Raw genomic sequence first — 22188 nt, forward strand, 5'->3', positions numbered from 1 at the left:
TGAAGTGAGTAAACAAAGTGATGATGATTGCGCCCACAAAGTCATTCCGGCCATTCAGTAATCGAAAAACAGCAAAAAAAACAAGCCAAATATCAAATTTATACGTCTCGCACCTATTAATAGAAGAAACGAAAACGTCACCGTTGAAAGTTTTGATGTTAAAATCCCGGGAGCCAAGCCAGCGCCTCAGTCCAGTTTTAACATCTCTCGACGCCGAATTTCTTTAAGTTTCCTAATTTACGTCGCCTTTTGCCGCCCCTTTTACCGCCAACAAAATGGTGTACGATTCCGATTTCTACACCACCAGGAGGCCTTACCGCGCTTCGCCTGCTTACTCCACGTACACCTCATCGGTAAGTTTGTTTTAACTCATCTTAAAAGGTCCACACCATCATGGGTGACATCAGATTGACGTCACCATCTAGTCCGTTTAAGTGAATTAATGTTTTAACCAAAAAAACGTTTGAAAACCCATTATTTAAATGGCGCTAATCATTTTGAGTCGTAAGTCATTAGATATTGGGTGGATTTGTGCCAAAATTCCTAAAAATATCTGGAAAACAGAGACGGGCGCGTCTTGATCTCTCCGACTGTTTTTTTGGTAAAAACAATTCTATTTATAAGAATAAGTTTGCTATCGGTTTACAGATATTCTATTTCCAATATGTCGTTCTATTGGGGAAACAGTGGGTTTTGCATTCAATATATGCTTGAGACGGGGTTCTATTACAAATCTTTTCTCGTTTATGGATTTGGGTGTTTGTATGTCGAGATATTATATTGTAAAACTGAATGTTGGAAACGTCAATATTTTAAAAATAGAAAATTACTGGATCAGTTTATTTTTGTAATTGATTAATGTGGCAGTCAAGGATTACAAGTAAAAAAACTCAAATATTTTCAAGTAACATTTCGAAAAAGACGTGAAGTTAATAGCGTTCCTGCTGATGGTTTGGGAACATCAGAAACGTTTTGTTTTACGTTAATGGTGTTTGTTGCAAACAAAATATTTTATCATAAAATTACCATTAAAACTGATTCTACAACAATTGAGAATATTATCTTAATATATAATTTAGATACTGTTGTTGTTGCCGTCACATGCAAATTTTACAAGGACGAGTTGCCTCTTCCTTATGGAAATGTAAACGTCGCGACGACAGTTGATGTAATTGCGTGATCTCCTGGGGATTAGTATTCCGGCACCGATGTTTCCTCGAGAATATCTTTAGTGGAAGAGCCGCAACATTTACCGTTAAAATATTTCTCTCACTCAATCATTTTAAAGGTTTATCTAACCGGGAGATCGGAGTTTGAAATCTAAACAACGCTCATCGATACATCCGCACAAAATAGCCCTAAATACGGGCATTTGCAATTCAAATTGTCGCGATATTTGTATCTCTACCCCCCTCTGGAATAATGTATAATGCCTGGCATACACGATCGTGTTTGGGAAATAGGAAACATATCGACCAACTATATTTCGCATGATAGGGCTTAACCTCACGCGATGGGTGCCAAATGGAGCACCGACTCTGTTTATAGAAACGCATGATTTCCGGTTAAATTGGATTTGCTGGCTGGTGACGTAATAGCGATTGTTTCGACTTGTGAATGGACATTTGCTCTAAAGTGGAATAGAAAAGCCTGATTAATGAACGACCGAAATCTCATTTCCTAAGAAAACCCACGAATTTCGTTTTCAATGAGATAGTCAATATATCAAAAGCGGTGACAATTTAATTCGGGGGGTATACGTTATTTTCCTTTGGTAGAATCCTTCTAGAAATCCGAATAGGAACGGCATTTGTAATTGCGATGGCAAATGAAATCTCATTTTGCTTCCGGAAGCTGAATTTCATCTAATTCTAGTTCTCACTAGTACGCAAGAATCTTTTAGTTCTAATTGACTTGAAAGTACTACATTGTCCATAAGATTTGATATTAATAATGAACAAAAATGGGACATACTGGCATCAACAATATTACAACTAATCTAATATAAATATCATGTTTAATTAAGTTGCAATGTGATTGTCCTAGAGAGGATTTTTTACTGTTAGTATGGTAGATTAAAAGAGTAAAAAAGTAATAAAAAAGTCAAATGGCTTTAGAAACTAAAGAAGCTTGAATAGAGATGGAAAATTCCAAGAGAATCATGAAAAAAAGCTAATAAATGCACATGAAAAGCAACAATTCAGCTAAATTTGGACTATTTAAAAATGTTAAAATGCTAAATAGATATTTTTTGTTCTTTATAGCTCCATGGAGCTAAATTTGACAGTTCTGATGTTTAGAAACACTTTTATACTTTTCTTAAGTCACGAGACAACAGTGACCTGTAACTATAAAAGATGTTGCCAATTTAAGGAATTGCACTGTAATTTGTGTTGACAGCCTCATGCAGCCATATTTGATAATTAGGAAGTTAAAATAAAGTTCCTTATTGTTGGAAAGTCATACTTTTCATTTTATTTTTTGCAGTGAGATTAGATATATTGACAGACAAGTTTCTTTCCCTTAAGGGCCAGTACTTTGATTTTAGAATAATTTTATTCCAGAGATAACTTTTATAGAAACCATGCAATCAAACGTTACTGTTGGTCAATTCCGTCATTTCTATAGAAATTATTTTTTTATTAAAATTTTAGTTTTTTTTTGTACTGTACACATATTTAAAACAGCTTCAGACAATAGTAAACATAATAAATAATTCATAAGTCTTTATATCTCGACATACGCACACCTACACCGAATCGGATGGAATTGATGAGCCACATCGAAGGCGTGTGTATCTTATGGCATATCAGGCCGAGGTTTCAAGTAAAAAGGCAGTAATCCGTAAATAAAGCTTTTCTAAAAATAAAATTCCCATTTCACGAAACGATACGCTTTATTTAAATGTGCGCTTGTTTGTCCCAATTCCTAGCCGATTGCTATATTTAGAGTCTCCTCATTTTATACACGGGGTGGTACTGATTTACATTCTACACTAAGTTGTTGTGGTTGTTCCATTTATTTACTAAAAAAGCAAGTGAGAACAAGCTGGATGATGATACAAATTGGACCCCCTTTCCTTCTAAAATCCTGTCAGTCTGTAATTGGGACGAACGGTAACTGACGTATTCCCTTGTTCCAGAAACGTGAGATCCCATGGGAAAAAGTACCGTTCGTTCCAAGGCCCAGCTTGGTTCCCGATCCCGTGACCGCATTTGGGAAGAGAACCCAGAAGTCCGAACAACAGAAAAAACCCGAACGACGTTCTATTCTTCATCCCGAAGAACGAGCAAAAATCCGACCAAAGGCCCATTTGGAGCCAGTGCAGCCTTATTTGTCCGCCAGGGACAAGAGTAGGGAGAAAATCTTTACAGACCTTTTGCGCAAAGAATTGGCTCCCAATGCTGACAGTATGGATGTGGTGTTGCCACGTTTGCATAAAGTGGCAGAATGCCCTGATTTACCTTACAAAAGGAAGATGTTGGCCTATTCTGATCTACCACCAGTATGGTAGACAAAGATAGATAGAGTAATTTAAGCTAGCTTTGCTACCAAGTTACTACTTATAGAGCCACGCTTAATAATTTAGTGGGGGGTAAACTGTTTCCCTAATAAAACGACATATTTTTCTCAGCTTTTACACATTAATTCCGATATTTTTTGTGATATTTTTACATTTTAACGAAATAGAACACTGTGCGCCTGCCATTTTGTTTAGTTGTAATAGTTCCTCAATGTCACCTGGTCATTTAAATAAAACCGTCTTGAAATACACCAGAAGAGTTTTTTTTATGAAAAACTGGAAATTTGTGTTTGTTCATATACTGTGCATGCTGTTTTGTTTGCTTATTAACTCGTCACACGCTGTATAGTAAATGTTCATTTAGTTTGACATGACGTCAAGGGTAGTCAAATTTGGATTATTCTTTTGAGAGGGGATGTTAAGAAAAGGGGATGATGCAACACTGTAATTGACTGGAAAATGTTTTGAATGTGACGTCATCCTAGTTTTGTTTGATTTTCTGCATATATGCTTATCCAATATGTATGTAGTTATAGTATAATCTGATTAACGTGGATTTGTTGTATACTAACAAGAGTTAGCCACCCAAACCATATTTGAAATTCTAAAATTAAGATAAATTCGTTGCTGTGCATTTTGGAACCTTTCTGGAGCAAAATTCTTCTTTTTCGACAAGTAGTGGCATTTTTCTCATTTTTTAAAGGTTTAAAACCGCTTGTTTCACTTAATTTAAAATCTTTTGGTATAAATATGCACTTTGCTGTGCATTAGAACCTTTCTGGAGCAAAATAAAAATTTACAATTTTGACAAAAAAATGTCATTTTTTCAATTTTTGAAAGGTTGTGTTTTGAAAACTAAGAAATAACCGTTTATGTGTAAATTAAAATTGTTTTTAGGAAAAAAATATAAAAATTCATATAAAATAGAATAAAATCAGTCTAGAATTCCACGTAGAATCCGAAAATGTAAAAATACATACGGAGTGTCCCATTTAAAATAATCAAGTTGACATCTATCTATTCTTGGTTACACCGGAAGTGACAGAAAGATAAAAATACTTTTAAAATATAACACGCATTGAATTCTTATCTTAAGTCCAAAATTTCAACTTTCTCTAAATATTTGATCCTAATGGACTTTCAATAAACGTTTTGGTTGGCTAATTTCGTATACTGTAAACCCTTGTTTTATCATTATTAAAAATGCATTATCATTATTAAATTACAGTAATTGTAATCTAAAACCTAAAACTACATTATTTGGAATTGTCTGAAGCCAGGCCAGTATTCAGGCACAAATTATTTTTGTAATTATCTTTTATGTTCTTATTATTTTGTTAAGCTGAATTTAAATATTAATTTAAAACAGTTTAAAAGATTTTTTTTGAACCTACAACAAATTTTGACTTCCTTTGATAAGCTACACTACACAAGCAAATACTAACTTGACTTTGCTTAAACCTCTGCAAAAATTAGAGAAAGTTCCCATCAAAGCTTATTACACTGAGTATGTAGAAAGTAAGAATTTCCTTAAGCTGCAACAAATACGCTTAGAAACACAAAACTAACAAATCCAGAACAATCTGTCCTATCATCGCATTATTTCTCTTCCTTAGAGTCCTCGTCATTACGTGGTGACTGACACCTACCCAGACCGCAATCGTAGACAAGCCGAAGAGGTCTACTCATACTCTTACAGTTCTGATTCCTCGAGCCGTTCTGGCGACCCTTATTCACGCCCTCAGGTGCGTTCCTCCAGCTCAGTTGAGACCGTTTCTCGCAGCTCTACCGGAGGACCTGGGGGATATTCTTATACCTCCGAAAGGTCTTCGCGCAACCGCGGTGACGGCCCTGGAGGATATCAGTCTAGCTACAGCAGTACCTCTACCGGTAATTTGCCGGGAGGTACTTCGTACCGCCACTGGTCTTACCGCGTATAATTTGATGTTCTCTTGTAATTTTTCTTGAAAATGTAACCAGTAACAAAAAATATATTTTTGTATCCTAGATTTACGTCTAAATTTGTTTTGTATCCAAAATAAACTAAATCCAAACTAGTAAGGGTTTTATTTAAAAAAATCGGTCAGTTCTCCTTGTCCGCACCTCTCTCTTCCCATCTACTAACAGTGTGTTTTTGTTTGTTTTCTCTTTCTGGCACTACTTTTCTAATACCACTTTTCTACTTTTTTTTCAGTTTTTTTTTTGTAATTTTTGTATATGTACAAACACGAAACTATCCAGCACCAAAAATCAAAAAATGCGTATTTTATATTTATGAATATGTTAAGCAAATAAACTAACTGTCCTTTCTTTTTTCCCGTGGTTTTCCTGAATGCAGTATGAGCCTTCCCGTCAAGTACGAATCCTTCCCGGATTAGGAAAGGTAAGTAAATTTAGTTGTATTTTTAAAACAATTAGCAGCAAATTATATACTCCGTTCCAAGGGTGAAACATAATGTGTTTTTTAAGTCTTAGAATAATGCCAAAGTTCTAATTTAATTCCTTATTCCAATTAAAATAAGTTGTACAAGTTTCTTATCAACTGGAGTTTTTAACTTAAAATTGAACGTAGATATTGAAAGTTACTGCCAATGACGATCCATTGACGTATAAAACTTTACAAAAATAGTGCAAATAAACGAGTTATTTTAAATTGGACAAAAGGACGCACCAAAAAAGTTTGATTGACTCTAGTGGCCAAACGGTTCCATTAACCAATCGACTTTTCTACGTCAATAAAAAGCTTATTTCATTGGCTGTCCATCGACATATAAAAGTATTTAGAAAGTGTTACAAATACGCGTATTATTTTTGGTTTAGTGATAGGGTGCGCCGGAAACTTTTCGACTGGTTAAGGGCTAATTTGACCCTGGAAAATTAGGAAAATAACCTTAACGAGTTATTATAGGCAGTCTGACAACAAAGACAGTTTTGATAAATTTGACAGCTGCTACTTTAACCTTCAATAACTCGGTTATTTCAACAATTACAGGGTGGTTCATTTGAATAATGAATGTCTCAATTTGAATAATGATTCTTTTAACTAAATTACCTAATACATATTTACCTTAATTCTGATCAGACAATCAGGCAAATTTATAAAAATAAGAAATGTTTCGCTTGAAAAAGTAGACTTTCTGTCTTTTTACAGAACTGTTTTTGAGCGCGTTTTTTGACCACTCTGTGTCATATATTTTCACGTTTTTCTTCACCCACTCTTAGAACAAACCTTAATAAACACGACAAAACACAAAAACCAAGAAAAAACGTTTCCTGAGTGGTCTAAGAGTGGTTGAACGGTGAACCCCAAAGAGCAGTTTTTTTATTTTAATTTCTAAAACGAAAAAAAGTTACCCAAATAAAATTTGAAATTTATTCGACAGTTCCCTAACTTAGGAATTTTTTCAATTTTTTCAGTTTTTTTTTTTAATACTCTGTATTATTTATAGCTTCTTAAACAACAAACACATAAATAATGTGTCCTCAGCAGTCCCACTAGGTTAATTAATAACCTTCTGAAGTCTAAGGGAAATTCAATAGATTATCAATTTTTACCAGTGGGTGGGAGTGGGTTTACTAGGTCTACTAGGAAGTTAACTTTAAATTTTCAAAATACAAATGAATAAATGACAAAAACCACATTTGAAGCATCTTCAGGAAGTGTAATTACTATGTTACCATATTGATCTTCTGAGTAACAAAACTAAGTTAATTTAGAAAGTCTTTAAAGTCAGACTGGTAAGGGATCTGGATAGAATAGTCTCCTGAGGGTTGAAAATGATTTTGAAGTTTTCTTAAACTAAGCATGTCTCAGAGAGTTTTGATAATAAGACAGTTTAGAACCTTCCAAGAAAGAAGTCAAAACTCTTAATAGTTGACTGTGTTTTAACATTTTACCAACTCCAACAATTTTCGAGCTTCAATTAGCTCAACCAATTCAATTTAGAATAATCTAAAGTCCAAGCAAAGTACTTGAATGAACCTTTTAAAGTCTACTGGGATGTGTATGTCAAATTTCACACCTTAAATAAGCCTAAAGACGAAAAAAATCGCATTTGAGCCATCTTTAGGTAGTTTTCAGTAAGAAAATCATATTAATTAGAACCCTAGTAATTTAAAATTGGTTTTTATCTTAAATATGTTGCACTTAAAATTTGTAAAAATTAAAAAAATAGTCTGTCTAAAAAGAAGTAAAATATTTTTAGTAGACTGTAGGTACTACATTTTCGTTTTGTTGGGTTTTAATTTAAACCACCGCCGCCATTTTGAATAACTGAAACGTTAATTTACCATTAACTCACTTTTTAATTTTCTTCTTTAAATACACCTAAAATAATTTTTAGTTATTACTTATTTTAATTCTAAATTTTAAGCGTATTACTTTTGTGTTTAATAGTTCATAACATAATAATCATATTTAATAATGCTATTAAATAGAACAATTTTAATAGTCTAAATCTAGTGCTATATGCATAGTTCAGTATTTATTAAACAAAATTTCTAATTAAAAAAGCACATTTTTAAATATTTCCTATTTTTGGAACGGAATGTATTATTTGCTCTAGTTGAATTGGGCTTTGATGATTTTCCACGTGGATAAAACATGTACATACACATTATTATGAAGTGTAATATTTCAAAGACGGTCGTAAAAATCGCATTGATAGTTTGCCAACAGAATTTCGTATTTTTAGAATTGTACATCCGACTGTCCTAATTGGGTTTGAAAAGGTTGAAAAGTTTTAGCAGGTGCTCAGTAAATGGCCTGTCCAATTTGATTAAAGTGAATGGTTACGTTCCTTTAGGTAATTTGTCAACACTGTTTTTATATACATAAAATGACAGCTTTAATGGCTGCAACTTTATTTAATACCTCCATGAACAGTTTACATATTCTTTTGGTTCAAATCTGGCACTTTCGAAAAACAAAAAAGACATAAATATGACAGTAGGTCAGCTGTCAATTGAATTAAAGTAGTCACGTTGATGTATGTGTCAAGTGTCAATTACGTAGTTAACCACCGCCCTCTATACTAGAAAGCCTAAAACGTATGCAGATGCAGTAAGAAATATGTATTTTTTTATTATTTTGTGTAGTCGATTAAAAGTTGTGAGTGAAAAACCAAAAAAAGGTTCATTCCTGATCCAGATATGTATAGATAGAGCTTTTTTATACACAATCAAGTCCAGCCTAAACAAATTGGTTAGAACATTTGTCCATGTTGTCAATGTAAGAAAATCTGTAAATCTTTGAAACTAGGTAAGCAAAACTGGTAAACGGTTCTTATGTTATTACCAAGAACATTAATTCAAAATTATTTTTGTTGCTCTCACATTGAAGGATGCTTTAAAATGTAACTCACATACCTGTGCATGTAACAGGTACCTAATAAGTTTACTGTACTAGAAAGCACAGGTACTTACCATTGAGTACTGGTTGGAGTAAAATCATCCCACTTCAAAGTGTTCAATCACTGTTGAGTTAGATCCGGTTTTTTGTAAAGTTAAAAACTGACACGGTTGGGCTTTTTCCTGAATTGCTGTTACAATGCGTCTTGAAAAACTTATGAACAAAAATAACTTACGCAAATAACCCCAAGTTTTGATTTTAAACCGTAAAAACTCATCTAATCCTCAAAAAACTCAATTTCCACAATATAAACAAACGCAAACTGTCACCACTATTTCCGCCATATTGTAATTTTTGACAAGCACCTTCTAGGCTTTCTAGTATAGTAGGCGGTGAGTTAACGGGATAAGCTAAGCGTACTTTGTGACGTCTACTAGATGACTATATTATTGGCAAGTGTCACGAAACCTTCTGTCAAATGACGTCACAAAAAAGCACTGCATTTGAACTGCAAGGAACTCAAAACATACAATAATGACAATTAATGACAACTGTCAATTGTCATACCTTAATGTCTAATTACTATCAATGCGATTTATATGTCATTTTGATTTATGTTTATGCCCTTTGTTTTTATTTAAACTAAAATAATAAATTTTAGGTACATATCGTGCATTCTTACGATCGAATCGTTCCGTACGTGGGGCACAAAAGGTTGACGGTAGTGACGTCGCCGCCGAAAGTTTTCTCGACGCGTCCGTCCGTTTTGCAACGTGAATTCGACTGGATCGAACGTAAAGTCCGGCCCTGGGTTGGTTATTCGGCGACCAATCGCTACCTGAACTCGGACTCGGCTGTGGTAAGTCTCGTTTTTCCAACCAATCACACTTTAACTTCAATACTTTTTCCTTCCTTAAACGAAACGTACTAAAAGAAAAGGAAAAAATATCGAAATGTGCTTTAACCTAAGTTTCTCAAAAACATGTAATTTTCATATTGGTTTTTTTTTTGAAGATTTTTTTACTTAATTTCATCACGCTTCCTATCCTCTTCATCGCTGCTTGCGCCTTACAATTTGGATTTTGTAGTATTAGCATGCATTTTGATGTACAGTTGATTGACTGTCAAAAATTAACGTATCAATTACGATAATAAACGTAAAACATAAATAGCAACGGAAATATTTATAGTCTGGGGAATACTGGGAGTAAAAGAAGAAGAAAAGAAAATTTAATTAGCGGATTGTAAATGAAGATTTCGTTAGATCTTATTACTTTCCCAGTGTGAAAAAAATGATAAAAAACTTTATTAGGCTAGAATGGTAATTAGGAAAATATAACTTAATTAGGAGATTCCAATAAGTTGATTAAAGACAAATGGCCTATATTTGTAAGCTGAATCCTGTCCTGACTATTTGGATTACTGTTTTTGACCACCCTGTATATTAATTTCAGTGCTTTAATCAATTGAATACGCCATCAGAGTGAATTACAGTTAATTGGCAAAATAAGACACTTTATAAGTGACAATGTGACAAGTGACCTAATTTGGCAGTTGGTCACAAGATTTCAACCAGGCTTTTAGTCATGTGACCAATTGTCAAATTATGTCACATGTTATATAAGAATTTTTGAATTTTTCATTTCTTTGTACCCGTAGATACAGGAAATGTCGTGTATATGCCATAAAAACCTTTTTTAAAAAGTCTAATTATAATGGGCCTATCCCACATATCATACATTTTTGTTTTAATGACTGGAATCGAAAGAATAGGATCAAAAAACTAATTTTTCATATTCTTGAAGAAAAAATTATGGTCGTAAATGTTCCTACATTAGTTTGAATTTGTCCATTAAATTTAAAAGATCTGTTTTGGCGCGCATGTGACGTACGTAATTCTGGGCGATTTTATTGGCTGTTGCACGCCATCTGTTTCAATTCTTGTCGCTGATTGGTTGATAGTGTAGTACGTCACCGGCGGCGGGCGTTTTAAACATGAGATGAATGTAGTTTTTATCATCATTTGTTTTCTATTTGGACTTAATATTTTTGAAAACAAAAAAATACGGGTATAATATTTTCAATCCGTCTTTGTAGTTATGAAATAAAAAAAAAATGTGGGACAGGCCCATTGTATAGCTTCTTGTTACAGTGAGTTATTACAGTGATCACATGACCGTAAATCAAGTATTGACACTTAATGTCACTACTTTCTAGTTTGACCATTAAGCTGTAAGCACAACTTGTAACCTTTTGTCGAGTGTATTTTGACACTTGTCACGTGCCTGCAAAATATGTGTTAAATTAATACTGAACGATTCAGGTGCCACGTTTGGTTCCATAGAGCTGTAAATAGACTAATTTACAATTTAGCGTTATGGAGTTATCCATACTGTGGTATTGCATATTTTATGAAATGTATTTGAAAAATACGTTGTAGTTGTATAGTTTTTCCCGAAATTTTCACTTAACACCACAATTGTTAAAATTCGTTTTATGGAGCTGTAAATACGCCTCATAGAGCAATAATTTATTAAATAAATAGAACTATTTTGCATGGAATAGTTTTATGTCTTACTGAGTGTACTTTGACAATGATGACACTATAGTCACGTGATCGTATAATTTACGTCCAACTTTCACTCAACGTTACAACTGCCAAGTAAAATTACAAATTGCAAAGTTGGAATTTGTCACTATTTGGTTTTACTGTATAGTTTTACGCCTTTCTCAGTAAATTTTCATAATGATGACAATTGTCACGTGACATAAGCGACATTTTAGGGGTTATTTATATTTGTAAATATTCCTAAGCTGGAGCTATTCATACAAGTTGACTGGATATTATGCTATAAAAATTATTCTAGCATTGTATAGCTTAATTTTTTGCTGAATAGATTTTTACAATTATCACGTGACGGTCAATTACGAATACCTATCTGTCACGTGCCAAAACTGTGAAGTTCAGCTGCTTGAAGCTGTAAATACACAAATAGATAAAATCAGGTCGTATTTCACAGCATTCAGTCATGATAAGATGATGGTTTTGATAGTTGTCACGTAATTCTTTTATTCCTTCAACTGTCAAATTTGACTCCATAAATATAATGCTACATTAAAAAGACATTAAAATTATAAAAATTGACAAATAAAATTTGAAACCGAGTTAATAGCAATAAAACAAATTTTGAGTTAACCCTAACCGCAATTTTTGTTTAACTCTCCACTTACCATAACGTAATTTGGGACACCCTGTATATTATAAGTTGGTTTATCCAAGCAGAAACCCACAAATACTAATATTATTAATAATTCTGAATGAAACATTGGTACATATTATTTTTCTGTTCTTGTTTATTTAAGGGAGAGACAATAGAATATTCTGGCCTACGCAAAACCAAAAATACACCCCCAATCCATTTGTTTGGGAGTAATAACAAAATAATAGTTCTAGGTGAATAGGGATAAACATAAATTATGTTAAATGGATGTCAGGTCATCTCTTATCCTTCTATTAGAATCAAATGCAAACATTATTGCATGTACCCCTTTGTAACACGTGTCCTGAGCCCACCCAGTTTATACTAGGTGAGCACGTGCTCCTTGATGTAAACAATGCTTGTTGGATTTGAGTTCGATTGCAGAAACTACAATGAATTTTTTTTACTGGATCAAAATTGAATAAAACACACTGTTCGTATAGACTTGTAACACGTGAAATAACAAAGCTTTACAAACTCATGTAACAGTCTGCCATCATTTAATAATGTTTTACTATCCAGTAGTGTAATAGTTGTTTAATGGCCTGTTAAACTGGTAAGTTAAACACAATAAATTCCACCCACGGAATTATGAAATCTATTTTTGATAAGCAACACTCTTCTACAGCTTTATGCTGAAATATTTGACCTTGAGATCGTTATTATTAAAAATAGATAATTTTACTTTTAATTTATCGCATCGGCTTAACCGATTTCACACTCGGCCAAAACCGAACTTAACGATGTCAAGTGTTTAATTGGAAAACGCTTTTTGTTGTATCCAGGATGGTTTTAATGGAAATTGGAATTGTGCGTGGTCGGCAAATGATTAAATGATGGCAGACGTTTCGATGAGAAATCTTTTATTCCACTCTTTAGGATCATTGGATTTGTCAAACGTTGTTAAAGAGAAGTGTCTGAATGAAATTTTAATGAAAATAACAACAAGTGAAAAAAATAGTTCAATAGCTATCATTTACGTAACCAGTTACAAAAAGTTTAGTTTCTGGCACATGTTGCATACATAATTTTTTTTACTTTTTTGTGATCATCACAAACGCTACCTACAACACGATATGTGCAAAAACAAACTTTTCGTCATCACCTATACGGCTTTTCATAACTAATTATGTAAAGTAGAGGGTTTTTGTTCGTATATTTAGACATTTATTGTTGAATGTTGATTTATTTTAGCAGTTTTGAGGTTCTTGGTTTTTACAAATTTTATTTGATTTTCTAAGATCACAGTTGCCATGAACATTCATCATTTGACGTCACAATGACACAGTTTGACAGTTGACAAATTACGTCATCGTGACGACAAATAATGAATGTCTTTGGCAAGTGTGATTTTGGAAAACAAAATTAAATTTAAATTTTTAAATGCCAATAACTCGAAAACTGTATGGTAAAACTAAATGTTCACAATCACAAAATCAGAAAATATACTAGGTGTTCCGTTAAAAATGGATTAAATTTGCATGTTTTTTCACTTTTGTCATGGTCTATTATTTTATTGAAAAACCGTTTCTGATGATTTAGGAAAAGCCCTAGAACTTTTGTATTAACAGTTTTTGTCACCACAAAGTCTACTTTATAAGTCAAAACTATAAAGCAAATAGTTTAAAGCCTTATTAAACTACTTTCTTAAAAATATAATAAATAATGAAAATAAAAAATAAAAATATACGCATATTCTTTAAAAATATAATCTGCTTGAAATGTAGAAAAAGTAGACATCTGGAACGAAAAATTGCTAGATACTGGCTTTCTTGTACTTCTTGCAAATTTCACAATATTGCTTTCACTTTTACTAGACAAAAACATACGTACAAACAAACAGACAAAAAAAAACACAAAAGCTGCTAAAAACGACGTTTCAAATTTTTGAAAAATATTATAAAACTAGGTTTTTCAAATCCGGTCCTGTCGCTTTAACATAGTGCTGTTTTGAACCACCTTTTTATACTAAATCATCGATATATTATGATGATGAAACTCCTAATTGGTTTTTATCACACTGTAAATATCATTAAGTTTGACATTGTGTATGTTACTATTATAGAAACTAAACCGCGGAAAAACATAAATGTCAACTACTAGTTACATCTATATACTCAGCGCCATCTCGTGAAACATGTGGTACATTTTAAGAACTTTGACGATTTTAAGAAGCGTCTGCCATTTACACCTCACTCAGGATATCAGTTTAACAGGCCATTTCTGTTGAAAAAGAAAACGGTAGAAGTGAATTTTTCTTGGAATTTCTAGAGAATATATCACACCAGCTACCCCATAACCACCAGCTACTATTCTACCCTAAGCCTGCCCAGCAGCACATACTACCCGAGGTTGTACCGTTGGTACTACGACTGGCCCAGAACCTATAGCACCTACTGGCCAAGTAGCTACTACCGCTCTTGGCCTACTACCTACTCGAGTTTGAGCTGGCCTTACATTTACAACTGGCCGTACTACCGGTCGTACTTAAGCAGCTACTTCCGTAACTACTACTTGAGCCACTTACCCTCTTTGTACTATCGTTCACTGGACTACCAATTTAGCGAACTCGAAAATAAAATTAACAATTTAAGCGTAAGTACCCGCAGTGTTGTTAAAGTCTAAAAGCAATTTTATTGGTCTGTCTTCTTTCTCTTCAAAACTACTCTGAAGAGGGCGCTTTTAAACAATCCCGGCTAAAGCTAGTAAAAAGCCTAGTTAGGGCTCTTGCTTAATCCATTTCAAAACTGTTTTTAGCATGAGACTAAACAATAATTCAAATTTAAAAAGTGACTAGTTAAATTGCGATGTATGAATCACTTGTTGAAGTTGCTATAGCCAAAAAACACCTTATTTTCTGGATCGCACTGCCAGAAATAACAATACGATTAAATAATTAATTACTCACAAGTCTGGCAATTTAGCCTATTATAGACCAGGTAAATGTGGGAGGTAAATAAAAAAAACCACGAAGGAGGTATAAAGTCAAAATTAAATATAACCCGATAGGCTATGCCAACGCGATTTTTGAAACATGATTCAGCCCATAAGTTTATATACAAGTCTGATTTGGCTCAATAAAATACGCAAACGATTAAATTTCTTAACTTGTTTTATTGCTTTTTTAGGTTATGTTTGCATAAATAACCTAACCAAAAAAGTATTGGCTAAAATGTGTATATTAATTAAATTCAAGTTAAAACAGATTATTCCGAGTAAATGCACAAATAAATACACAATGTATTAGTTACATTGTATAGTACAAATTATTTAATCGATGATAAAGAAGGGTATTATTTGATGATACAATTAATTCTAATTGTAATTTAATTTTACTGGATAATATTATTACCTAAACGAATTGAATGAAATATTTTATTTTATTTGATATTTGTAATACACAATATTTTTTCTGTAATGGTTTTATCAAATATACAAAGTTAACGAATGATTCGATTCGAATTGATAGGAAAACTAATGATTTAAGCATTCAAAATCCCTTTTAGACTACTTCCGGAGCATTTGGAAGGTCCTCAGCCTATTGAAGGTTCTGAAATGGTTTAGAGGCATTTGGAAGCTTTCAGACGGTTCTAAAAATTTTTGAAAGCTTTTAGACTGTTCTAAATGCTTTTAAAAGCTTGTAGATTGTTTTAGAAATAAGTTTGTCATACATTTTTTACATACTGTATACGTGACACTTATCAAAACTTACTATTCTAAAATCTAATAAATCATAAGGATCAAAGCTTGAAAAATTCTTGTATGTATAAAACGTAGCCGCAAGCCGCAGGTGTTTTGAGAGTTTTGTAAAAAAGTGTATTAAGGTCATGTGATGGCATCTGTCGTGTACGTCAAAATTAGTCTAGTCAAGTAAATGGAGCAACGTTTATAACACTCTTTTTATTGATGTCTCAGAAGAGATATGTAAACCGGCGTTATGGAAAGGTATTCTGACAGCTAAAATGGCTGATCTTTTTAAAACGTGCCTTAACGTCACGTGACAATTTAGATACATATCACAACTAGCAAAACTGACACAATAAACCCATATGAACCTAACCTATATAAGTCAAAGATGTGTGTAATAGCCTGATTCATATCAATCCAATATCAATCCAAATTAAAGTTTAATGTACTTTTAATCATTAAATTTAGATATCTTAAATTATCTCATTAGAATGCTTGATAAGTTTGACAATAACAATGACAAGTTTGACAAGGAAAATTTTCATTTAAGCAAGAAGTATTTTCCGGTAAATTTTCAAAAATAGAAAAACAAACGGGGTCCAATTCGTGTGTGAATGGAATGGGAACGATATGATTGGTCAACAGAAGGGATTTCCAATTTGGATTTCACTGAAGTATGGAATTGATATCAATAAGCTTGAAAATCGCCTGGAATGAATACATTATTTGATACTTAGTCATAGAGAAAAAATATATTCCAAAATAAATAAACATGTTTTCTTGTTGATATTTTTATTGGAGCGAATAACGATACGTCACGGGTTATTTTTGTGAAATAAAAGTGTAGTACTGTATATTTAAAAAAAGTGCTATAATAATAAAATGTTTCACGTCTATCAATAATAATTTAATTATTACTATGAGTATTGCTATGATTGAAAGAAAAACTGTAAAACTCATATAATTGTATGGGTTTGTTACTATACATATTAACAATCTATAAAACCGTTTTCTGGCAATTTGACTTTGTTAATATTGAACACTGACTTATTTACAACATATTTGTATTTATTTAATAATAATAATACGCTTCTGGAAACTGAATACATCCGCTCACGCAAACGCATATTTTGAACGCCAAACTATAGAAAAAAGTGAGTCAGGCGCTATGCAGGATCGTATCCAAATAATCTGGATACCATCCAAAAATAAATCCGTTATAACCGAGTGAATGCGATGTGCCCACTTCAAAATCGAAGTGGTAACGATTGAAAGAAGTTGGCTCTCCAATTCGATAGCATAATCATAAAGGTAAGTACAATAATTTACAAGTTGGATTGCTTATTGTCCGCCATTTTAATACTGGTTCAGGCTTTATATTATTGTCACTTGGAATTACATTTGACTTTTCTTCCAAAAGGAAAAGGGAATAAGCAAATATAACAACAACGTTTGTGGAAAAATGTTCATGTGTGTGTTACATTCTTGATATTTTAGGAAAATGCTCACTTTTTTGAGAAACCCCGTCAGCCAGGGGTACGAATGGTCCTTTTGGCCCGATGCCAAGTTTTTGTACCACTACAGAATTTATCGACCCCTCGGCAGTTTGTATTATGATTGGCCGATCACAACGAGGGATACCCTGTCACACTACTGGCCTTCAAGCCGATTGTACCGGTACTATTTGAACGATCTTTCATCATCCACACGTTCATCTGAGGAAAGTTACAAGCACAGTAGCTTGCACAGTAGCTTGCAAAGTAGAAAGTCTACATCATCTACGTCAAGCAGTTTGATTGACTTTCCTTCTGAAGAAGCTTACAGGAAAATTCGGGTAGGTACTAACACGTTTCCTTTGTAACAATTAGCAAAGTAGTGTTTTATTCCATACTGAACCTTTTATGGAAACTCACTAAGTTTGGTTAACGTCTAATTTTTTTTCAGCTGTATAATGATCTCTACTTCGACCGATAAACACAGAAACAATTGACGAAGATGTTATTCCAGTGTCGTACTACACTTCCAAAAAATAAATGTTTTTCAACCACTAACTTTACTATCAGAAACTAAATTTTTTAGTATAATATTGCACTATTAACCTATTGCTATTAAACTAACTGTTATAAATTTGTTTTTTGGACGTGCAGTGATGGGAAAGGTGATATTTTTGTGTACATATTAGGTATATTATAAGAGAGGATATATTTTTCTAAGGTTTTATGTATATTGAGGACTATATCTGATTGTTAACGCTATTGTACAAAGAGAAGAACTAATAAAGGTAATTTAGCCCCATTATCCATGTTTCTTCTTTTATTTGAAATTGATACTTGATTTCCTTGGTAATGATAGTTTATAACATTTTCTATATAGCCATAGTGCAACAATATATTTTTCAAATAACCATATACAGTTATGAAAATTCAAAATAATACATAAAATACTCATGACAAGAGAAAACTATTGCAAATCAGTAATCCAGACAAATATAGAGATAAAATTTGTAAGTGACAAGTATCAGTGTAATAAACCAGGGGTGACGTGATTTGACAGTTGGTCACAAGATTTTAAAAGTCACATGATACACTGTTGAATGACGTCACATTTGTTTTGGCAGTCAATTGTCAACTGAGGAAGTTTTTAAATATCATTTGTTAACAGCTTGAGTCAGTAAGTTACTACTGTTTTAACTATTTTTTAACTTTGATTGTTATATTTTGTTAACATTTAAACTTTGACAGTTGCAAAATCATTATTTTAGGATCACGTGACTGTTTGATTTAATTTGAATTTTGACAGTTTAAATTTGTCGTTACGCAACATTTTCAAGTTCAAACCATTACTTGGGGTCACGTGACTGACGGCTTTAATAATTTTCAAACTAAGTTTTTTCAGTTTGGACGTTGCCATTTGAACTTTGACAGTTTTAAATTAAATTTTTTTAGGGTCACCTGAATGTTTTACTAAATTTAAACATTGGCCGCATTCAGAAGAACACATCGATTAGCAATCGCTAGACAATTTTCTTCTGAATGCACTGAAATAAATCGATTACTAATCAAAAAAAGCATTACTTAAACGTCATTTTGCTCATCGAATTTAAAATCCGATTTTTCGATTGCTAATCGATTTGTTTTTATGAATGTGGCCAATATCCATTGCTGAAGTTAGGAAGAAGAGTAGTAGGTAAAGCTAATTATGTTTTGGTGTTCATTAAAATTAAAATATGGTTTAAAACTTATTACTTGAAGTTCAAAATAAATCTTTTGTAATTGCAAATGTACCAATAAAAAATGAAATCGATCAGTCGAAAATTGCAGAATTTGGAGTTTCCGTGTTCCGTCGAAAATGAAACAGCTTCTTTGATGACTCACCAGATTGTATTTTTTTACATTGAATAGCTACTGCATATTTGTATTGAATACTAATAATACGGTTCTTGAAATTGAATACATTCACTCACGCAAACGCCAGACGGTTTCATAGTTTGAAGACCATAAAGAAAAGTGACTCAGGAACTATGCAGGATCGTATCCAAATAATCTGGACACTATCCAAAAAGCAAATCCGTTATAACCGAGTGAATGCGATGTACCGAGATCAAAATTGAAGTGGTAACGTTTGAAAGAAGTTGGCTGTCCAATTCGATTGCATTATCATCAAGGTACGTACCTGTTTGATTTATAAGTTGCAGATTATTTGCTTATTTTCCGCCATTTTAATGGGGCTTTACATCATTTTCAGTTCGATTTCAATCGTGCATCTGTGACATTTCAAAGGCACTCAATTTAGAAACTTTTTTTACTTTTTGTCCAATTATTTGATTTCTCCTGCCAACGGGAAACGAGAATAATAAGGGTGGATAATAAGCAAATATAACAACGACTGGTCTGAGCATATTTTCACTATTAATATTTTAGGAAAATGCTCACCTATTTGAGAAACCCGATTAGCCAGAACTTGGAATGGTCATTATGGCCCGATGCCAAATTTGTGTACCACTACAAAATGTATCGACCCCTCAGCTTTTATGTTGATTGGCCGATCAAAGCGAGGGAAAGATTTCCACAGTACTGGCCCTCATACAGGTCGTACTTGTACTATTTGAACGACTATCCATCTGAGGAAGGCTACAGACAAATTCGGGTAGGTAAATTGAATAATAAAAAACGTTAATAAGTCTTAATTCAGCAAGTCCGTCAAGCTCTTTTCTTAAAGGCAGTTTGTTGTATCTTGCAAAAACTTAATTAACCAGCACAAAAAAATTTGCCTCTTGAAATTAGGTCAAAAAGTTTGAACCATCCATGACAGTAACTTTGAATACTTGGGATAATATCATGCTAAAAAAAGTATTTTTTAAACTAATTTTTTTCTAATTTGTGAGAATCTTTTTAAATAAACTTCCTTAACTGGGTAAGATGTAGTACAAAATTTCAATTCCAACAGTTTTGCAGTTTTTACTAAAAAAATAATTCTTTCACATTTATTTCCGCAACTGCAGATGACTTCTAACATTGGCTTTCATTTAATAAGAAGGATGCTCTCTCTAGTGTAGATTTCTTGACAAATAACAAATATAGTATATACTAATTTGAACAACTAGTCAAATCCTTCAGTAATCCCAAAAACTAATCTGTCTGATGTGTAATGTTTCCACGTTGTCAAAAGTAACATCAATTTGTTCATTTATTCTACAAGAACAACAAATCAACTGCAAGCAATTATTCCAAAAGCAGCATCGATAACAATTTACTTGATTTGATTTAGATAAAAAAATTGAGCTTAAGGTTTATTTCTGGATCATTTATTAGTGTCAATATCTGTCTTTCCCCAAAATATTTCAATGTAAGTTTCATGGTCTTCTTCTTAATTTCTTTAGTTTTGTTATAAAGAAAGATATTTTAATTTTCAGCTGAATAATGATCTCTACTTCGACCGATAAACACAACCAACCGACGATGTTGTTATTCCAGAGTGGTACTGCACTTTCAACAATTTTTTTGAAACACACAAGCTTGTAACTTTTACTGAAAACTTTTTGCACAAATGTTGTACTGTTAACCTAATAACTGCCATAAACATGTTTCTTGGACGTGCAGTAGTGGAAAAAGTGATATTTTTGTGTACTTACTAGTCATAGAGAGAATATATTTTTGTATGTTTTTTGGTATATTGAGTATTTTATCAGATTGTAACGCTATTGTACGAAGAGAAGAACTAATAAAGGTAATTTCGCTCCCTCATCAATGTTGTTTTTCTACTGAAAAATGTCGTTTTAAATAATATGTTAATCTAGAGTTAGTAGAAAATTTATTACATTTTTTCTCTTCAAGTGTGATTAGTTTTCTTTGATACGTAGCGTATTAGATTTTTTCTGCTAAAGTGCAACGGGAAAGAGAACTTTGTTAAATTTCGTTAAAAAAATTGAGTTAGTAGGAAACTAGGTATAATCTTTAATATTTAATTTTTTGTTTTATGTTTAGACGCTTTGTTTATTTCTTACGATGATTAAACAAACGAAACAACAAACTTAGCAAAAACTAAATAAGAGAAACAGTGTTTAAATTAAACAGTGTAAAATCAAATTAACAATGACATTTAAATAAAATAAGAACCGGACTGAAATCATTAAAAGAACAAAACACTTTAGGTCACTAACATACAAAAACAAAGGCATTAGTACAAAAACGGCAACTCAAATATACAAATCCATCTGTAGACCGGTCCTGGACTACGGACACTTACTTAGAGCAAACGCTACGGACAAGACTAAAAAATATACACAAATTACTGAACAGATTGCTCTAAGACTAATAACAAAAATACGACATCCTGCAAACCCACTACACAACCCATCCAACCAACTTCTCTACGAACGTACGAACATGACTAAAATAACTGACAGACTCATACAACTACAAACCAAGTGGAAAAATAACCCAAACAACTTGACAATTGTAAATCCACTATGCATAACCAGACAGACTAGACAATCCCGTTATCTTTTCCCCGCTCTCACCCTGTTAGAACATTTTAATTAGAACTTTTTTTTTTTCTCAATGTATAATTTGTATATATTAATTAGAAATAAGATTACCTGTACATATTAAAAAAACATGTATACATAGGCAGAAAGACCGTAATGGTCGATAGCCGTTTTTTCTTGGAAATAAAGATTGTTTATATATATATAAAATAAGAAAAATTTTAAAACCTACAATGTGCTTCTAAATATGATTTACTCACAATTAAGTGTAACTATTTAGGTTATTTTAAAGCTTAATTTTCAGATAGATACACAATCTTTATTTTTTCATACGAAAAAAAGGCTATCGACCACACGTGGTCTTTCTGCCTATGTTTACAGA

General features: G+C 32.6%; 3 protein-coding genes across 9 annotated transcripts in view; all 3 read left to right on the plus strand.

Moving 5' to 3' along the window:
- Positions 1–75: 75 nt before the first annotated feature.
- LOC145725344 (uncharacterized) overlaps positions 76–22188 on the plus strand; it is a 62336-nt gene continuing 40223 nt past the window's right edge. For 3 of the 7 annotated variants that reach the window (XM_081974062.1, XM_081974064.1, XM_081974066.1), the window contains exons 1-4: positions 83–353; positions 5862–5906; positions 9535–9732; positions 14405–14728. In XM_081974062.1, the coding sequence (XP_081830188.1) occupies positions 276–353; positions 5862–5906; positions 9535–9732; positions 14405–14728 (645 nt within the window). In that variant the 5' untranslated portion in view covers positions 83–275. Of the gene's footprint in view, positions 354–5861; positions 5907–9534; positions 9733–14404; positions 14729–22188 lie in introns of all 7 variants that reach the window. The other 4 variants (XM_081974065.1, XM_081974067.1, XM_081974068.1 and 1 more) reach the window with 4 other exon arrangements.
- LOC145725345 (uncharacterized) lies at positions 16973–18118 on the plus strand. The gene is made up of 3 exons (XM_081974070.1): positions 16973–17131; positions 17318–17654; positions 17765–18118. Exons 2-3 carry the CDS (start codon positions 17322–17324, stop codon positions 17792–17794), a joined length of 363 nt encoding a protein of 120 aa, XP_081830196.1. The 5' UTR covers positions 16973–17131; positions 17318–17321; the 3' UTR covers positions 17795–18118.
- On the plus strand, positions 19324–21063 carry LOC145725346 (uncharacterized). Its single transcript, XM_081974071.1, has 3 exons — positions 19324–19484; positions 19741–19966; positions 20733–21063. Exons 1-3 carry the CDS (start codon positions 19405–19407, stop codon positions 20760–20762), a joined length of 336 nt encoding a protein of 111 aa, XP_081830197.1. The 5' UTR covers positions 19324–19404; the 3' UTR covers positions 20763–21063.

Source organism: Ips typographus, linkage group LG2, assembly GCF_016097725.1.
Source record: "Ips typographus isolate SLU linkage group LG2, UJ_Ityp_2.0, whole genome shotgun sequence".
NCBI lineage: Eukaryota > Metazoa > Arthropoda > Insecta > Coleoptera > Curculionidae > Ips > Ips typographus.